General features: G+C 35.8%; 2 protein-coding genes and 1 pseudogene across 3 annotated transcripts; 1 reads left to right on the top strand and 2 right to left on the bottom strand.

Annotated features, from left to right (window-relative positions):
* LOC107667275 (claudin-23-like) overlaps positions 1–10,133 on the bottom strand; it is a 10,497-nt pseudogene extending 364 nt beyond the window's left edge.
* On the bottom strand, positions 3,086–4,065 carry LOC107667276 (claudin-23-like). Its single transcript, XM_016458910.1, has one exon. It carries the CDS (start codon positions 3,981–3,983, stop codon positions 3,258–3,260), a length of 726 nt encoding a protein of 241 aa, XP_016314396.1. The 5' UTR covers positions 3,984–4,065; the 3' UTR covers positions 3,086–3,257.
* LOC107667274 (prostate androgen-regulated mucin-like protein 1 homolog) lies at positions 7,583–12,499 on the top strand. Of its 2 annotated transcripts, none has more exons than XM_016458909.1 (4): positions 7,583–7,692; positions 8,340–8,966; positions 10,723–10,801; positions 11,455–12,499. In XM_016458909.1, exons 1-4 carry the CDS (start codon positions 7,656–7,658, stop codon positions 11,534–11,536), a joined length of 825 nt encoding a protein of 274 aa, XP_016314395.1. In that variant the 5' UTR covers positions 7,583–7,655; the 3' UTR covers positions 11,537–12,499. The 2 variants fall into 2 exon arrangements, with proteins under 2 accessions (XP_016314395.1, XP_016314394.1); XM_016458908.1 differs by lacking the exon at positions 7,583–7,692 and adding an exon at positions 7,767–7,821.
* The last annotated feature ends 7,662 nt before the right edge of the window (positions 12,500–20,161 follow it).

The following is a 20,161-nucleotide window of genomic DNA, read 5'->3' as shown; positions in this document are numbered from 1 at the left end:
GTTGACCCTCGGCAGAGGCGTCGGTCTGTCCGTTGCCGGCCGTTGTGTCGTGTAGGTTCGAGACTTTTCTCCGCGGTTGCGTCCACCGCAGCAGGAGCAAATCCCGAGGAACATCACAAAACCCCCAAGGACCTCCATGATGCCTCCGATGTAGCCCAAAATTATGCAGTAGCCAACGCGAATGTCATCCGTTTTGGTTGGATCTCTTTTGACGGAGGTGGAATTGATGCTGGTGAGGATATGAGTGTACCACGCAATGGGAATGATGGTCAGGGCCCCGGAGCAGAAGATAAGGAGGCCACCCAAAGAAGCCAGTATCCATCTGGGTCTGTCCTTCCAGCATCTGACTCCAGGTGTTGCCACCGCAAGGCCGAGCACTGTCACAATCAACGACGCGACCATCATTCCTTTCGCGATCGGAATGATCTGGCTGTTAAAATAAATTTGGTCGTTGCCTTGCTGGCTGCACAGTTGGGATCTAGATGTTGTGGAGGTTCTGCAGATGTCCCAGATTCCCTGTTCCACCACCAGATCGGTAGGCTCGTTTGCCAGGTTGTGGATGGTGCGCCAGTTGGGCGCGACCGTGCTGGTCAGGTCCAGGATCCATCCGCAGGGGGCCAGGACCATGCCGAATATCAGGATCCCCGGAGTCCGCATGGCTAAGGGTTGAGCTGCTGTCCGCTTCTGAAGCGAGTCGAGTGTGTCTGGTGCTTAAGAAGAAACATACTGACACTTGGAGGAGGTGGTTCCGTATGATTAGCATCTGAAGGGCGTGGTGTTGAATGTTTGGTTCAAACACAGACAAAACTGGTTTTCGATGCATGCCATGTTTCAGCTGAACCTGGAACACCATTATGCAGGGCTAGGGGATAAATAGAAGAGACTGGGGCAAGTTGTCTCAAAGTTGGAGAAACAATGAGGTTTCAGGTCAAAAGTTCATCTTCATAAACTTTTGTTTAATAGCAAGTTGTCTATGTTGGTTTCAATCACCTATTCCAAAATTGTCTTCAAATAAAATGTTTCACACACATATGCCTTTTCATTTCATTCATACAGTTCATTCATTTAGTTGATAATTGGGCCAAATAATGTTACAATATACATTTTTGCGGTTTCATTTTTTTCATGTTTTTGGTTTGTTTCGCAACTGCTTTACAGTTTACATTATGCTGAAAGCCAACACATGGTCAGTAGTTATAGATGTTATAATAATAATAAAAGTTATCATGCTGATAAGTTACTATATTACTTATTGTACATTCAAATATTATAGAATATAGGTTCATAAATAAAGACAAAATGAACAGTTTGTAAACGTATCTTTTATTATATTAATGCAGGTAAACATATGAGGATATTGTTCATCTATCACAGTAATAAACATACAGAAAAATCAACAGCCTTCGATCATTTGCCCTAAATTCGATGGGTGGACGTCAATTATGACATTACCATTCACAAAAACTTCCACAGAGATATTCTGCATATCGTTCTGTCTATCGTAAACACCAGTGACAGACATTTCTGCAAACATTCAAAGCCTATTCTGTGAGCAGCGGTTGTGCAAAGATTAGCTTCCTTCAGAAGAATGTATTTGCGTTTTGTACTTGGTATAACTGTACAAACTCGAGAGGTTCCTGATAAGATACATATTTACACATTTGTAGGCTACACTCTTAAAAATAAAGGTGCTTCAAAAGGTTCTTCAAGCGATGCCATAGAAGAACCATTTTTGGTTCCACAAAGAACAATTCAGTCATAGGTTCTTTAAAGAACCGTCTCCTTCTTACCTTTTTATAATCTAAAGAACCTTCCTCGCCACAAAGAACCTTTGTGAAACAGATGTTCAGACTTCAGATGTTAAAGGTTCTCTATGGAACCATTTAGACAAAAAGGTTCATATATGGCATCGTGAAGCACCTTTATTTTTAAGTGTACTACAAAAAGACATCGAAGGTAGGCCTACTGCCGCTGCAATGATGAGGGCCTCACAATATAAAGTGCAATGTACAAAACCAAACTAGTGCTCTTCAATAGAACTTCAAAACCTTACCAGCTACAATAATTATGATGGTATCCATCGTTTCCGCTAAAATACTGTAGCTGACATGACCGATAACATCCATGATAATACAGGTGGTAAAACAGTAGGTCACATGATGAATTACAGTTCATCAAAATAGCCTTTCCGTGAACCACGGCTGATAAAAACATACAGACAGTAGGCCTACACACACACACACACTAAAATAATGTTTAACATAATGTTTAACTAAACATCCTAAAATGTAACTTAAAACACATGACTTGCAATAAAAATATGTGTAAACAACTATATCAAATTTAGGCCACATCCTTTTACGGTTTTCACTGTAAATTTTACAGTGACTCTATTACTTCATTGTAAAATATAAGGCACTTACATTGTAAATTTCAATGTTAAGGTTAGTCTACCTGGAAAAAATAAAATCTTGCAAACTTATTGTCTCAGAAAAAAAAAGTTGCTCAAAAACCCAATTTATGAAAACTTTAATATACTAAGTAAACTTATTTTCTGAAGCAACAAGTCTTTCTAAGTTAACAAATTAAGATTTACAGTGTACAAAATACATATTTTCCAAAATATTTTACATTAACCTCTTAACTGTCACCCCCATTTTTGAATATGGGTGTGAAAGTGCACTATCCAAGCTTATAATTTATGAATGAATGCATTTTTAATATGGCTTTCCTTGGTAAAGCAATGTCAGAATGGTTAAAATGGTTTTCACATGATGAATTTTGAGGTTTTACGCTTTCAATTGATATCTAATTTATGATGATGATAAGAAAAAAAAAATACTTTTGGTGACAAAGGTCAAAACTCCTGTCATGATGTAGATTTTTGAGGAGCACTCTTGTCATAAATTAATCTATTACCGTTCCTACATAATTTGTAACAAAAAACTGGTAAAATATCTATTTCGGAGACTTTTCCAACGATATAGGCTATAGTTTGTCATGATTAGGATTTAATTGTAATATAGTGAAGTAAACTTAGGCTTCCTCTGAGGGGACAGGTGACAGTTAAGAGGTTAAAAATGTCTTAATAAATCTAATAGGGATAACCACTAAACAGAACGGCCATTAAAAAGAGAAACTAGCTGATTTCATCTGATCGACAATCGCGGTTTTTACGCGGTAAGCGACGGTTATCATGGTGATTTTCGTAAGGTTTCTTGCGTGCAGTTTGTTCACAAGATCAAAAGTGCGTTCTTTCACAAATCTGTGTCGTAAGGTCGTGCTTCATAAGCAGTGCTAGTCGCTGGTCTGCTGTCCTGTTGTCTCTTGGCCCGTGCGAAGTCCATCTCGCTTTGTTTGGAGTAATACGGGACGCTGCTGCCGCTGCTGACGCTGGGCACCGTGTCTCTGCGCGGTGGAGAGGGATCGCGCTTCTGACCGCTGCAGCGCCAGCACAAACCGATGGACATCACCAGCCCACCGAGGACCTCCATGATCCCGCCGATGAAGCCCAGCACCAGGCAGTATCCCACACGAACATCGGTGGATGCGGAGAAGATGGAGGTCAAGGTGTGAGTGTACCACGCCACTGGGATGATGGTGAGGACCCCTGAGATGAAGATGAGGAGACCTCCGACCCCAGCGACCGTCCAGAGCGGTTTCTCAGTCCAGCATCGCACTCCAACTGATGCCACGCCGATGGCAATGACATTGAGAATGAGCGACGACAGCATCAGACCTCTGGCGATCTGGATGATCTGGGCGCTGAAGTACCGCGTGTCCTGCTGGTTGCACAGAATATCCCGGGACGATGTGAAAGTCCTGCAGATGTCCCATAATCCTTGCTGGATGACCACGTCGCTGGGTTCCCCCGGGATGTTGTTGATCGTGCGCCAGGCTGGTGCCACGGTGCTGGTCAGCTCCAGGATCCAGCCGCAAGGCGCGAGCACCATCCCAAAAATAAAAATCCCTGGAGTTCGCATGATGATGGATTCGGGTCACAAAAATAGCCTTGCTGGCAATGGATGGATTTGTTTCCGGTTGTTTAAAAAGTAGCTGGGCGGCAGAAACTTCTCGTGGGAGGATCCCGTAAAATCTGGCTATTGTTGAACGTCACGTGACTGTCTGCGCTTGTCAACATCAAAACCGCTCCAGGTTTCGACAACCTGTCCTAGGCGCACCTGTGGAGCCCCGCCCACTGAGTGTTACATCACGCGCGGCACGAAAGATTCAGGAGAGACTCTGGTGCTGATGGTGATCATTTGTTCATAAAGTACTATTTGAAAGTTTAATTGGAATATGCTTTCAATTTCATTTTATATAGCCTACTGTTTTTATATGGTGTTTTTTTTTTCTTCTACTCAACTTTTTAAAATAAACAAGACCCAATATATATTTGTGTATGGAGGGCCAAATTATTCAAAATTAAATCATTAAATAAATGCTGAAATATATAAATAAATCGTTAAATACATAATTAAATAACTAAATACACAAATGCATAAATAAATAAATATCCATTCATTCTTTCAATCATTTATTTATTTATTTGTTTTTGTATTTTTATTTAATTTTATTTTCAGGGTTACGTGCTGACAACCGTAATCCTGAAAATGAAATGTGAAGGAAATAAATGAATGAATAAATGAATGATTTATTTATTTATTTATAATGCATTTATGTATTTAATTATTTAAATATGTATTTAATTATGTATTTAACAATTTATTTACATATTTCAACATTTATTTAATTATTTGATTTTGAGTAATTTGGTCCTCCATATTTTTGTGATTTTTTTTCCTTTTATTGTTGATTTCACTTTCTCATTTATGTCATTTATTTTAACACATAGAACCTTTATTTTTAATTTGAGGGAAACTATAGTTTTAATTATTATGATATGTTATTGTTTTGAACATTTTGTACATTTTTAATAATAAAAAGGAAATGAAAAGGAAAGGGGAAAAAATACTATATAGATATTATATTAGTTAAGTTTAAACAACCAATTGAAATAACTGTTAGGTTGGGTTCTTTGGGTTATTTTTAATCTCTTTGATCTTTTTTTAAATCCCTTTTCTTTTAGTCTTCTGAATTTCTGTTATCTAAAAAGTTTAGTGATATGACTCATTATAATTTATTTAAATCATTGTCTCATTATCATTTAGTTAAACTTGATGTAGCATAAAAATCAAAGTAGCAAATAAAACTATTATTAAAAGATTATTGCAGAATGTTTATACAAGAAAATACTATTTCAGTCTTTATTTATCACATTTAATTCAATGTGTTAATAATTAGTGCTGTCAAACGATGTGTGTGTGTATTTATATACATTGTAAATATACACAGTACACACACATATATTATGTAAACAAAAACTTTTATTTTGGATGCGATTAATCGCGATTAATCGTTTGACAGCACTAATATATATTAATTATATAAAAACTATATAGACATATTTAAGGGGGGGGGGACAAAAACACAACAAGCTCAAACTAATTCCAAATATTAATAAAAAATGATTAGAGTAATGAGACTGCTGAGAAAAATAAGACTGCTCTAGAATGCTTTAAGTGTAGCATTCTGAATGTTCTAGCACGGTCATTTTCTGTACAGGTTGTTGCATCATTTTGGAGACGGAAATGTGCACTCGAAACCACGAAAGCATGTTTGAAATGACATCCTGACATACAGTAACAGTCACTCTGAAACTACAGCCGTTCCCTGAACACGCCTCTAAAGCATGAAAGAAGGTACTGCTTTCCGTTTAGACTGTTCTATTATTCCTTCCTGTTTCACCACAGTTAACGACTTATCTGTTGACAGAATAGCCTAAATGCACTTCTTTCCCTGCCCAAAATACTGGCTTAAACCAGTCTAAGTTGGTTTGTTGTTCCTGGCTTGTCTAAGATAGTTTATCTGGTTACCCAGCCTAGCCAACCGGCGCTAAACTGATTAAGCTGAAGGCCAAGAGCAGAAGAAACATATTTTCCAACTTATACCAGCAAACCACCTCATGCTGGTCTTTCAGCAGGTTACTTTCTTGCTGTTTTGTACAATTATGTTCATAATGCATTTGTGAGTTGCAAAACAAAGTCAACACGGCCTTTGTTCTTACTGTGCTCCACCTATATGACTCTCTACACATATTGTGACACATTTTGACAGATCATCATGGAATGTGGTTTGGAATGACGATAAACCTGACTAAGTAGTCTCAGCATATGTAATGATGGTACGACAAGAAGACCGCATCTCGTTTTAGCCTGCAATTGTGCCTAATCCTGACAATTAACAATAATCACAATGTTATAATTATACCCAGTGATTGATATTAATATCCGACACCTTTAACATTCTTATGACAGTTTCAATGATATAGGCTAGTCTAATGTTAGGCTTTATTGAGAGAGAAAAAAAACATTTCCATTTAAGAACTATGATAATTTACTCTGAAATTAGCCTACTACACAAATAGGCTGTAATTTTTCTGCCTCTCTGTTGTATTTATCCATGATTTTGTTTTCCACCTGTCATTTCAGATCTTCGTATTAATACAATTCATTCTGTTAAAGGGATAGTTCACCCAAAAATGAAAATGTGATGTTTATCTGCTTACCCCAGGGCATCCAAGATGTAGGTGACTTTGTTTCTTCAGTAGAACACATATGATGATTTTTAACTTTAACCGTTGCTGTCTGTCAGTCATATAATGCATGGCACTGGTAACAAAATCTATGAGAGTAAAAAAAACATGCGCAGACAAATCCAGATTAAACCCTGCGGCTCGTGACGACACATTGATGTCCTAAGACACGAAACGATCGGTTTGTGCGAGAAACCGAACAGTATTTATATCATTTTTTACCTCTAATAATCGTTTTGTGTCTTTACACATCAATGTATCGTCACGAGCCGCAGGGTTTAATTGGGTTTTGTTTGTGTATGTTTTTTTTTTTTACTCTCGAAGCCGTGATTCCCATTCACTTCCATTATAAGGCTGACTGACTGCAACGGTTTGACTTAAAAATCTTCGTTTGTGTTCTACTGAAGAAACAAAGTCACCTACATCTGGGATGCCCTGGGGGTAAGCAGATAAACATCAAATTTTCATTTTTGGGTGAACTATCCCTTTAACAGAATGTTTCTCTGAATTCTCACTTCGGTGCATTACCTTAGATTTGCTTCCACCTAGTGGTTAGTTTTAGTCATAACACCCTTTACACATAGTCTCTTACGTTTACATATTATACTTCGTTAATGTTTATATTTAGTCCCCTGCCAATATTTGTTTATTTTAATAACACAATCTGCCTAGAAAGCGGTGCATTACCTTAGATTTGCTTCCACCTAGTGGTTAGTTTTAGTCATAACACCCTTTACACATAGTCTCTTACGTTTACATATTATATACTTCGTTAATGTTTATATTTAGTCCCCTGCCAACATTTGTTTATTTTAATAACACAATCTGCCTAGAAAGCATATTTGCCGTCTCTGTATTAGCTCATCTTATTATGAGGTCACAGTGGACCGGAGGCGTGCTCTCGACCTGCGCGTGTGAATTTCCTTCTCGTCGCTCACATGTGTTACAGTGCGATAGAGAAACTGTTCAACAGTCGCTACAAGCAGAAAGAGGAAGGAAAATGAAGATGCACTTTTCAACGCTGGTGATATTAGCAGGTATGTTAAAAATGGTTCTTAGACACAAATTCAAGCCTATGTATTTTCTGTTATAGCTGCTTATTATTCTACAAGCAGAAAGAGGAAGGAAAATGAAGATGCACTTTTCAACGCTGGTGATATTAGCAGGTATGTTAAAAATGGTTCTTAGACAAATTCAGGCCTATGTATTTTCTGTTATAGCTGCTTATTATTTATGTTATGAACAATAAACCTGCTCATATCCATCCAAATTGTTTAATAGGCCTTTACATTTAAATTACACTGCTTCTGCAGTTGTAGTTATATTTATATGTGACGTGTAAATAATGTGTAATATTAAAAAGTACACTAACAATTAATTCAAAACTCTTGTGCGACTAAAATCCTTTGACGACCATGTACAGTATGTGTAACTCATGAATACGTGTTACTTTAGTGTTTGTAAAGCGTAATAAAGGTAAAAGCTACAAATGAATGAACTAACGTGTAACTACAAAACATTAAGGTACTTTACAAAAGCGTTTCCTGTTTTAAGAAACAGCTTCAGTTTTATGCCGCAGGTGTGTTTTGTTAACACTAGTTCAAAAATGCATTCACTAGCCTATCAATATATTGTGCGCGAGTTAATATAGACTTCTTGTGGCTTGTTTTTGTGTGTGTGACAGGTTGGATTATATTTGGAGGCAGCACAGAGAGCACTGCAACACCAGCTACTACAGTTGCGACTACATTTACCTCAGATGTAACGCACACAACATCAGCAGATTCCACTCAGACACAACCAACGACTGAATCTGTCTCCACGATCCACAATACAAATGAAACAGCAACTGAGTCCCCACAAAATGTGAGCATGAGCACTAGGAACAGCTCCACACCTGCCCAGACAACATCAAATACAACCTCTGACTATAACGCTACCTCTCCAGCGACGGAGCCCACCAGCGCAGCCAACGCGTCGACCACAGTCACGTCGGGTTTGGTGACTGAAACTCTGAAAACATCCTCCTCAGAGAGCCGTACCTCAGAGAAGACAACTCTGGGAAGCACAAAACCGGTTGTTATTACTACTGCCAAAAGCACAACTACAACGATCATCTCTACGACTAAAACGGTGCCCACTACTTCTAAAGTGTTAACATCACCAACAAAAACAGCAGCAACAACAAGAACAACAGCAGCAGCAGCAACAACAACAACAACAGTTGCAGCAACAACCACAAAACCAGTAACAACCAAACCCCCAGATTCTGTTGACCAAGAAAAGAAGGACCCAGAGGCCCTGAGCTCAGGTATGAGTGCATTCTCTCTTTTTTTGGAAATGTGTGTAAATATTTCATTTTATTTCAAAGAATATTATATTTTAATACAGTGTGTTTAATGCGACTGTTGGCCTGTTTATATATAGGTTAAATAAGCATAACCTTTTGATTGTTATTTGACCTTCTGCTCCAGAGCTCAAGTAGGTCAAGGTGTATGTATTTTATTTCCTAATGAGGCTTTATATATTGTTGCCTATGTAGGGTCAGTTCTGGTAAATTTGGCCACTTTATACAACCTATTTTATTGAGGTTAACCACTTCAGTATTTTCCAAAGCATAGCTTTAGGGCTGCACGATAATGTCATGCGCATCTTGTCAGTAAATCCGGTTCTGTGATTAGTAGTAAATCGCCATCACCTGCTTTCAGATGGAGCGGCATTTAATACACAGAGCCGTAGATCACTGACAAGCTACGCAATATCGTGTTCATAATCGAAGGCGATTCATCTGCAATTATGAACACGATATCGCGTAGCTTGTCAGTGATCTACGGCTCTGTGTATTAAATGCCGCTCCATCTGAACGCAGGTGATGGCGATTTACTACTAATAACAGAACCGGCTTTACTGACGAGATGCGCATGACAATCGCATGCGATTAATCGTGCAGCCCTACATAGCTTTAAGCTGAAATGCGTCCCTAAAATAGATTTAGGATGAAATGTCTAGCATGAAATTCATTAGCTGAAAATCATAAAAGTACAACCCTGTTATTTGTTAAGCCTGTAATAAAACTGTATTGTCAAATGCAAAGTTCTTGGGTTTCGATCAAGGTCAGAGATGGGTTACAACAGGTTAGTGTTTTCAACAACTGGATTTGTTATTTTGTACACATCCAAAGCACTGATTCCCAAACACTTTAGGAGTGTCTGAAGTTAATATTTAATACAGTAACTGAGTGATTGAACCATTAACAGTTCACTAGCCTTTTCCTGTAAAGGTTAAATTGTTCCTCACCTTTTTCATAAGCATCTATGATGTTTGCACTTTGTACTGCGTTGATGACTTATGTTCAATGACAGCTAAGTGTCACTGTCTGGGATGTATTAGAATTTGAATGAGAACTTACCGGAAAAGCTATGCCCGAAAGTGATAGTGCCATCTGGACATGTCTGAATGTCTTAGCACTGAATAACAACTGTCATCTGCAAACAATATGTTAGAGCTTTTCTCAGAACTAATTTTTGCTTAGTTTAGTTAAATGGTGTTGCAGTGCCAGTGATTTTCAGTGGATGTGTGAAGTAATTTCTCCTCAAGTTCACACACGTGAGGAACCACAGGTGTAGAGAATCACATGGACATAATTCACTAGCATGTGGCAACCACAAAGTGGAACAATAATTTTGTCTTCATTTTGAACACTAGCCTATATCAATTGTTTTATCATTTCAAATCCGACAGATTTCTTTTTGTGAACTTTTTGTGAGCTGAAATGTTTGTGTTATCTTTTCTTCAAAATTAATTACACCTTGTTTGATATTTTGTTAATGCTGTTGACATCTTTAAGCATGTCTTATACATTTTTGGGCCACTGTATGTGAAAAGAAAAACTTTTTCACTCAGCTGCAGTTTGATTTGCCTTTTCAGTATACTGTATATATGATATTTTGTATTGCATACAAGCAAGTAATTTTACTAGTAATATACCTGAAATAGCTTTCATGACTGACTTCTGTATATGTCATGTATGATTCATCAAACTATATCTTTTTCTTATTCCTTTCTAGGAAGTGTTGCTGCCATCGTAATTGGCTTTATTGTCATTGTACTAATTTTACTTGTTGGTGCGTACTACTTCAAAATGCGGTGAGTCAAGTTATTTGTAGTTTCCTTCCTTTTTTTCCTTTCCAAAGTATCTTATGGTGAATCTCACAAAGTTGATCATATAAATTACAAAGATAGTCTGTTTTAGGACTATTGCATTTTTAAAAAATGCAAAAAATGTATGACTTTAAAAGTAGTACTGTCAAACGATTAATCGCGATTAATCGCATCCAAAATAAAAGTTTTTGTTTACATAATATTATGTGTGTGTACTGTGTATATTTATTATGTATATATAAATACACACACATACAGGATATATTTTGAAAATATTTACATGTATATATTTATATTCATATAATTTATATCATATATAAATATATTTAATATATAAACGTAACATATTTTTCTTAAATATATACGTGAGTGAATTTATATATACATAATAAATATACACAGTACACACACATAATATTATGTAAACAAAAGCTTTTATTTTGGATGCGATTAATTGCGATTAATCGTTTGACAGTACTATTTAAAATAGATATTTGTCTTTAATTTTGGGGTAAAAATTATAATGAGTTTGTGACCCTTTAACGTTAAATGAAATACTAGGGTATAACAGAGAGAGTGTTCATTTTCGTGATTATTGCTAATTGTCAGTGGCCTTATGATTTGTTTGTTTGTTGCAGACGCTCTTCTTACAGACGTCTTTTGGATGATAGCGATCACAGCTCTGTGGGGAATTTTCTTAACCCAGTGTTTGATGGCTAAATGGGGAAGCGTTGATGAAGAAACATTTGTTTCTAAAGAAAACAACCTACACGTCTTTAGCAATGAATATGATAACATCAGATTCAGTATTTTGAACCCAAAATAAGATGTACTGACCAGAATCATCAAGAAGTTTTAGAGTGTAGGCAAGACTTCCTGTGAGTATTAGTATGAAGGCAGGTTGCAGGGCATTTTGGTCCCGTTCAAAGGAATTTTTAAGTGATGTCCTAGAAATTTATTTTTTGTTTGTTTGTGCAATGTATCGCCTTGGGTATATTTTTCGACTTTTTCACATTGCTTGTTCTGTTTGTCTTATGATCATTTTTTAAAGAGTAAATAAACCACATTACTAACATTAGCTGTAATTTTTCTAAATCGAAGCCTCAAACAGACCACATGCGATCATTATTGGTCTCAAAGAGTGACCTTATCATATACCATAATTACAGCTCTGGCCTCAGCTGTGGCCTCCCACTATTCATCCAAAGACAGTCTCTTTTTTAAACGCGAAGACCGTTTAACATTTCTGTAGTCTCAACAATAACAGATTTTTCCCCCTTGTCGTTGTAATGGCAGGGCTCTACAAGCAGCATGCAATTAAGCATTTAAACAGTCAAGACTGTTATTAGAGACTTAAAAATAAGCCATCAAGCAAATGAAGGCACATTAACAAAACATCTGGTGTTCTGGCCTGTTTGAGATGGAGTTAAGTTAGTCGTGCTACAGTAGTTTACCACATGCAGAAATGTATTTTTGAATGTTTAAAACCACTTATGTAGTTTCCTCTCCTAGTTTTTTGTTACCTGTTTAACAGCAAACGCTGTTTCCTGTTTTTGCAAATGCTCTAGTTTCAAGAATGGTATAAACCACAGGAGCATTGTCTAAATCACTGGTCTAAAGCAGCAGCAACTAATTGTAAAACTGTCAATGTAAAATTATTGTATTAAAAATCGCTAATATATTATATCATATATGTTTTTTCTTATTTCATGAGTACTTTATTGGACAGAACATTTGTTTAAAATCAAAGGAGTTCCTGTGCGTTATACTTTTTCCTGTGTGATTAATATTTCATGCCACTTTCTATGAAGATGTTTTAGACAAACTATAGTTAGACGGTGTCCCAAATTTTTGTTTCAAAAATGGCAAAACTCATATGAATAAATGAGTGGAGAATAAAACAGCTCATGTGTAGTTTGACCTTCTGAGGTCGACAGTTATCATTGTTTGAACATGATGCACCTGATCTCTCAGACCATTTGATTTTCATTTTGCCACCCAAAAATGAAAATTAGCTTAAAATTTACTCACTCTCAGGCCATTTAAGATATAGATGAGCTTTTTTTCTTCATCAGATTTGGAGAAACGAAACTTGCTCACCAATGGATGCTCTGCAGTGAATGGGTGCCGTCAGAATGAGAGTCCAAACAGCTGATAAAAACATCACAATATTCCACACCACTCCAGTCCATCAGTTAATGTCTTTGTGATGTCTTTTTTGTGGACTATTCCTTTAATGATTCCCTATTTTGTTCTGAGAATTTCAAATTGCACATTTTATGCAAAGACTATGCAGTTTGTACCCTCTCAAATATAGCTGTGACCTTGATATCAGAAACCTGACCTCATTTTAATGGAGGACAAACAATCATTGTCTACTGAATTCAAATTCACATATTAAACACAACATATAACTAAATCTAAATCTCAAGAAATTAAGCTCAAATCTGACAGACCTTATAAGCACTGTTTGTTCTTGACTGCTTCTTATATGCATAAAATAGTGATTCCAGCAGATTAATAGAAGTGAAATTGAATACTTCCCATTTTCAGATCAGTGATCTAGCATTTTTAACATTATAAGCTAAATCACATTTATACCTAATTTCTCCTCCATTTCACCAGTTTCATTATCTGATTATCTGTTGGTGCAAATCAGCAGAGATGAGCAGACAGGTTGTGCTCATGCTGTTCTCATTCAGCTGCGCAGTGTGTGAGATGGTATTGTCATGAGTGCTGAGTGTTTTTTAGTGTGCTCTTGTAATAGGCTGATAATGAGTGGGCCTGTCATTAACACACAGCTGAGAGCTAATTGCTGTCATGCTCGAGCATCAAACTGTGCTAGCAAAGCCCCAGCATTCACTCCACTTCAACACTTCATAACCCTTAAATAATAGTTTATAAATAAATAAATACGTTTATTTTAGCTTTTATAATTCCTCATAATATCATTATCATTTAAAAATAAGGTTTAAATATTTGAAAATGTTTTTACCTATTTGACTTTTAAACATTTATTTTCACAATCACAGGCATCCAAAATATGACAGGTTTCTATCTCTATGGTCTGTACTGTATCAACTGTATGTAATTTTCCGTATTTTTATTTTGGAGCCCCCTGCATTTAGGTGAGTGTAATTCACTGTCGTAAATATGCCAATCTCGAAATTACAGTGGATAGCTGGACATGAACTTGCAATTCTGAGAAGAAAAGTCAGAATTGTGAGATAAAAAAGTCGCAATTACCTTCCATCGATAGCTGTGCGTGTGCATTTGTTGCTGTTGTAAAGCAATCCTGTTTTCGTACCCGCTCACCAAGCTTACAAACTCCCAGAACAGCATGGGAAAATCGGTGTATTATCAAAATGATTTTTAAACTTATATTTCAAGGTAAATAAAAAAAAAACTTCTATAGCATTCCAAGTAACATTTATATATTTGAAATGTTTCTTTCTATTTTTTTTACTTTGACACTTCAACTGGTTTTAATGTCATGTTAGATCATTCATTCATGAACCATAAATTAACTTTGAACCAATCAATGCATACATCTAACCTAATCTCCTCTATTTAGTTGCCACACTTATTTATTTGTTTGTTTGTCTCATGAATATAAACACACCGTTCAACGAGTTGGAAAAGTTCTTAAAGTAAAGGATGAAATCCGGAGTCGGCCTCGCCCAACAATGGTGTCGTTTTTAAGAATCAAGGACAGAGGTCGAGTGATGGCCAACGCGAGAAAGCTGAAGGGTTCGAATATTTTTATAAACAAGGACTATCCTGAATCGGTTCGAAAGAGGAGAAAGGAACTGATTGCTAAAATGAAAGCTGCAAGAGAAAGGGGACATTGATTTCTTAAGGTACGATAAACTCATTGTTCATAAGCGGCAAGTAAAGGAGAACATGAGGATTTGACAAGGATCAAGGTGTGATGTGATATGTTGTATATTGTATGTCTATTGCCGTTTTATTGCCAAAAAAGTATGTAAAGTTTGCTAATTTGAATATTTGTAGTTTGAGGAACAAAGTACATGAAGTTGCCGATTTGTTGCTGTCAAACACAATTAATATTTTTGCTATATCTGAAACTCATTTGGATGTGACATTTGATGATAATGCTTTGTCTATAAGTGGATATAATTTATATAGAAGGGATAGAAATAAGGGAGGTGAATCCGTGTATCATTCGATCATTCGTTTTTTGATTTAATATTGAAAGTAGAAAAATGAGAAAACGGCTCCTTTTTCGTTTTTTTGTTTTTTTCCCAAAAACACGAAAAAGGAGAATTCATCTTAAATTTTCGTTTTTCGTTCTTGGGTGGAAAAATGAAACCTAACCGACCGTAATAATTTTGACCGATTAATACAATCAGTTAAATGGTTTAAAAAGTCATTTATTTATGTTTTTTTTTTTTTCAGTAATTTACCAAAATATTTAAAAAGGTTTGCTGCATGGTTAAAATACGCTACGCACATAAAAAAATTGTGTTTTTTAGGGAAAAGAAAAAAAACATAAGTCGCGTATAAGTCGCATTTTATTATTTCATTTTCAGAGAAGGTGCTGGCTCTTTTTAAGGATAAATTGGATTTGGATCCACTCAACATTGGTATACAGAAAGTTCAACGAGTTGGAAAAGCTCTTAAAGTACAGGATGAAATCCGGAGTCGGCCTCGCCCAACAATGGTGTCGTTTTTAAGAATCAAGGACAGAGATCGAGTGATGGCCAACGCGAGAAAGCTGAAGGGTTCGAATATTTTTATAAACGAGGACTATCCTGAATCGGTTCGAAAGAGGAGAAAGGAACTGATTCCTAAAATGAAAGCTGCAAGAGAAAGAGGGGACATTGCTTTTCTTAAGGTAAGAAAGTCATTGTTCATAAGCGGCAAGCAAAGGAGAAGATGTGAGGATGTGACAAGGATCAAGGTGCGACGTGATGTGATGTGCTGTATATTGTGTCTATTGCCGTTTTATTGCCCAAAAAATATGTAAAGTTTGCTCATTTGAATATTTGTAGTTTGAGGAACAAAGTACATGAAGTTGCTGATTTGTTGCTATCAAATACAATTAATATTGTTGCTATATCTGAAACTCATTTGGATGAGACATTTGATGACAATGCTGTGTCTATAAGTGGATATAATTTAAATAGAAGGGATGGAAATAAGTACGGTGGAGGTGTTGCCTTTTATGTGCAGAATCATATTTCTGTAAAAGTAAGGGATGATATTATGTGTAATGAAGTGGAGGTTCTATGGCTGCAAGTTAATTTACCTCATGTCAAGCCAATTTTAGTAGGATGTTGTTATAGGCCACCAGGTTCAAATCATAAATATTTAGAAGACATGGGTGAGATGCTGAATAAGGTATGTGAACTGAATATAGAAGTTGTTTTTTAGGTGATCTTAATATTAATTGGTTAGTACATGAGTGCTTTTTAAAGAATCAATTGGTAAATATAATAGATGCATGTGGATTGAAACAGATGGTTAGACAACCAACGAGAATAAGCATAAATAATAAGGGCAAGTCCACATCATCTTGTATAGATCATATTTATTTGAGCAATGAAGATTTTTATACGACAGCAATATCAGTCCAAGTAGGTTGTAGTGATCACAATATAGTTGTGATTGCAAGGAAAAACAAAATATCCAAAGCTAAGCAAAGAATTGTGTATAAAAGGTCATATAGGAGGTTTTCCCAGGAAGCTTTCTTGAGGGATATTGGTAATATAAAGTGGTCAGAGATTTATGATGTAGAAGAACCAAAAGATTGCACTTGAATTATTTATTAGAAAATTTCAGCCAGTTATTGATAATCATGCGCCTGTTAAGAAAGTAATTATAAAGGATTGTAGAGCATCCTGGACTGATAGCAGATTAAAGGATTATATGGCTCAGAGAGACGAGGCGATGAGAACAGCAAAAAAAAAAACTGGTAGTCTAACAGATAGACAGAAATATTGTAAATTGAGAAATTATGCCAGGTCGTAATAAAAATAAAAATAAACAGTATTATACACTACAGTTAGGTAGTAAGAAGAAAGATGGGAAGAAGCTTTGGAAGGTATTAAATAATATAATGGGAAGACAGAAGTCTCCACAACCTACTTCAATTGACTGTGAAGGTATTTATATGACAAAACCTGAAGAAATGGCTAATTATTTGAATGATTTTTTAGCAGTAATATACAGAATTTTAGGAAAGAAATATCATATGTGACAGAAAATACTTCTACAATTTTTAATATAAAGAACTTTATGAGAGATAAGAACTGTTATTTGATCATTTGATCATATACAAGATTATGTATCACATAATAATCTGATATCAAATTATCAGCATGCTTTTAGAAAAGGACACTCCACATGTACCGATTTAGCACAAATGACAGATGATTGGTATGGAGGGTTGGATAAAAAAAGGATATGTGGAGCAGTCTTGTTAGATTTTACAGCTGCATTTGACCTCATTGATCATAAGCTTCTTTTGGAAAAATTGGAGAGTTATAGATTTAGACCATCAGTAATTGCTTGGATGGAAAGTTATTTGGATAATAGATCACAGAGAGGAAAGTTTTTTTACGGAAGTTATTCGGATAGAAGGGAATTGAATGTGGAGTTCCACAAGGGAGCTGTTTAGGACCACTTTTGTATTCCATTTTTACAAATGATTTATATCTGGTATTAAGAAGTGCTAAATTAACAATATATGTAGACAATACAACAGTTGACACAAACGTCGGTTGAATTGACGGCTATTTTGAATGAGGAGTTGGAGAGTATAGAAAAGTGGATTTTAGAAAACAAGTTGATACTAAATACATCTAAAACAAAGAGTATAGTATTTGGGTCTAATTATTCTCTACGGTCCAAACTGGAGCTGAAATTTGATATAAATAAAACACTTATTCAGCAAGTTAAGGAAGCAAAACTATTGGGTTTCACCCTGGATAATAAATTGTCATGGTCAAAGCATATTGAGAACACAGTGAAGAGAATGGGAAGGGTGGTAGCTGTAGTAAGGAGATGTAGACAATATTTTACGTTTGATATAATGAAAATAATATTGGCACTCTCTTCTTCTCACAGCTTGTCAGATAATATGGGCCAATGCTACAAAAAAGGATTTGAGGAAACTCCAGTTGGTACAAAATAAGGCAGCAAGATGAATCCTCCAGTGTCCGTATGGTACAAATATTAATAGTGTGCAGTTTGATCTTAAATGGCTAAGAGTGGAAGATAGGATGATTGCTGCAATACTGTTATCAACATGGAAGGTTTTAAATTTTAAAACTCCATTGGATGAGTATAATCAATTACAATATAACGTTCAGTCACATGAATATGCTACTAGATGAGCAACAGAGAGTAAATTTATTCTCCCTAATGCTAAAGCTAATTTTCTTAAATGTACAGTAACATTTAGGGCAATGAAATCATGGAATCTTTTACCATTGTCATTAGGATAACACGAAAAACTGATTTTAAAAGGCAGAAAGGCACACCTTGGTATTCTGTACTTATAGGAGGTTGAGGTATAGGAATTAATTGAATGAGCCATACGTTTTTTATATAGTAGGTGTTATAGATATTAAAAAGGGTGGAAGAAATGTTTATAGAGATGCTTTGGAATGCGGAGAATGCATTTAACTTTATTTTCTTCCTTTTTTTTTTTTTTTAATGTATGCAATATTGTATGAATGTTAAGTGTCATGTGGACCACAGGAAGACTAGCAATGCTTTACAACATAGCTAATGGGGATCCAAATAAATAAACAAATATTAACCACATGACCTAAGGCGGTCTAAAAGTATACCTGAATATATGTTGATGTTAACAATTTAAACAGCATCAAACAAAACGTCCAAAGGGGTGTGACAAATATATCATGCATGCCTGATAAAGCAGTCATTGAGTTTTTAAAACTGTAGATAATATGCAGTTCTTATCTGAATGTCAGTCATAATAATTCATGGTTCTTTGCAGATATTGCTTGCTGTAAGTTACAAAGTCCCGAATACCTACAAAAGTGTTGTAAACTTACCATCAAATGAGAAACATTCAGCTCTGCTTTAATGTTGCAGTAGGGACATTTAAATGCCTTATGAGTAGTACATCAAAAATCTGTCCAATCAGATTATACCACACATGAGATTACAACGAAGCAATCACAGGACTAATTAAATGTCAACATCAGTTTATTAGGTCTTGAATGTTGTACAATGAAAACTGACATTGTTCAGATAATATTGTTTATTGAGTCAGATGAGTAAAAAAATGTTACTAACATAATTTACAAAAGTTTAAAGTAAAAGCAAATTTACATCTTAAGATGTCTCAGAATGAGAAATTTGTAAATAGACTACCTCTTGTCAAGTCTAGACATCATTACTGTCTTGTTTATGTCTCTATAACACTGCAGGTGTATTTGTCAAGACTTTCCTCAGTAATTATGGAAAACACTGCTGTCCTGTAATACAGCATCTTTGCATTCCAAAGCTCTTATTTAACATGTTCAATTCACTTGATAAAGATATACATTTTCAGTCTATACTTCAGTCTATACTTTCAATAACACACACACACACGCACGTTTGTTTCAGTGAATTGTGGGGACTTTCCATAGACTTCTGTTACTGTTATACTGACCAAACGATATTTTCTATCCCCTAACCCCTTACAGAAAACCTGTTTGCATTGTTACACTTTCAGATAAACACCATTTACTATTTTTAATTTTTTTTTCCCCTCATGGGGACCGCAGGCTGGTCGCCACAATGTCAAAAATGTCAGGTTTTTTCTATCCTTGTGGGGACATTTGCCTCAATGTAGCATAAATTAAGTACACGCGCGCACACACACACACACACACGCAGGATTTTTTAAGTAATGTATGTATTTTATGTGAATTATATATCTATAAAAACATATATAAAATATATTCATATGGTAACATTAGGTAGAAATGACAGAAACCGTTTGTTAAGGTACTTTTTGTGAATACAGCAATTGACAGTTACAGTGCAGAATTTAAAAAAAATCCTAGTTCAATGACAGATTTGAACCAGTAGAGGTCAGCATCTCTCTCTCTCTGAGAGTTTTCACATCTAACACCATTAATCACATACATAGATCTATCTATCTATCCATCCATCCATCCTGTCTGTCTGTCTATCTGTCTGTCTATATATCTATCTGTCTGTCTGTCTGTCTGTCTATCTGTCTGTCTATATAGCTATCTGTCTGTCTGTCTATATATCTATCGGTCTGTCTGTCTATATATCTATCTGTCTATCTATCTTTCTGTCTGTCTGTCTGTCTATATATCTATCTGTCTGTCT

Source organism: Sinocyclocheilus anshuiensis, unplaced genomic scaffold (assembly GCF_001515605.1).
Source record: "Sinocyclocheilus anshuiensis isolate Anshui unplaced genomic scaffold, SAMN03320099.WGS_v1.1 scaffold952, whole genome shotgun sequence".
NCBI classification, from domain to species: Eukaryota; Metazoa; Chordata; class Actinopteri; order Cypriniformes; family Cyprinidae; genus Sinocyclocheilus; species Sinocyclocheilus anshuiensis.
This window is presented reverse-complemented; position numbering and strand designations above follow the sequence as displayed.

Excerpts from the sequence above, each read along its gene's own strand:
- LOC107667274 (XM_016458909.1), top strand. The coding sequence starts at position 7,656 with ATGAAGATGCACTTTTCAACGCTGGTGATATTAGCAG. Across the intron at positions 7,693-8,339 it reads AACGCTGGTGATATTAGCAG|GTTGGATTATATTTGGAGGC; the intron begins GTATGTTAAAAA and ends TGTGTGTGACAG. Across the intron at positions 10,802-11,454 it reads GCGTACTACTTCAAAATGCG|ACGCTCTTCTTACAGACGTC; the intron begins GTGAGTCAAGTT and ends TGTTTGTTGCAG.
- LOC107667276 (XM_016458910.1), bottom strand. The coding sequence starts at position 3,983 with ATGCGAACTCCAGGGATTTTTATTTTTGGGATGGTGCTCGCGCCTTGC.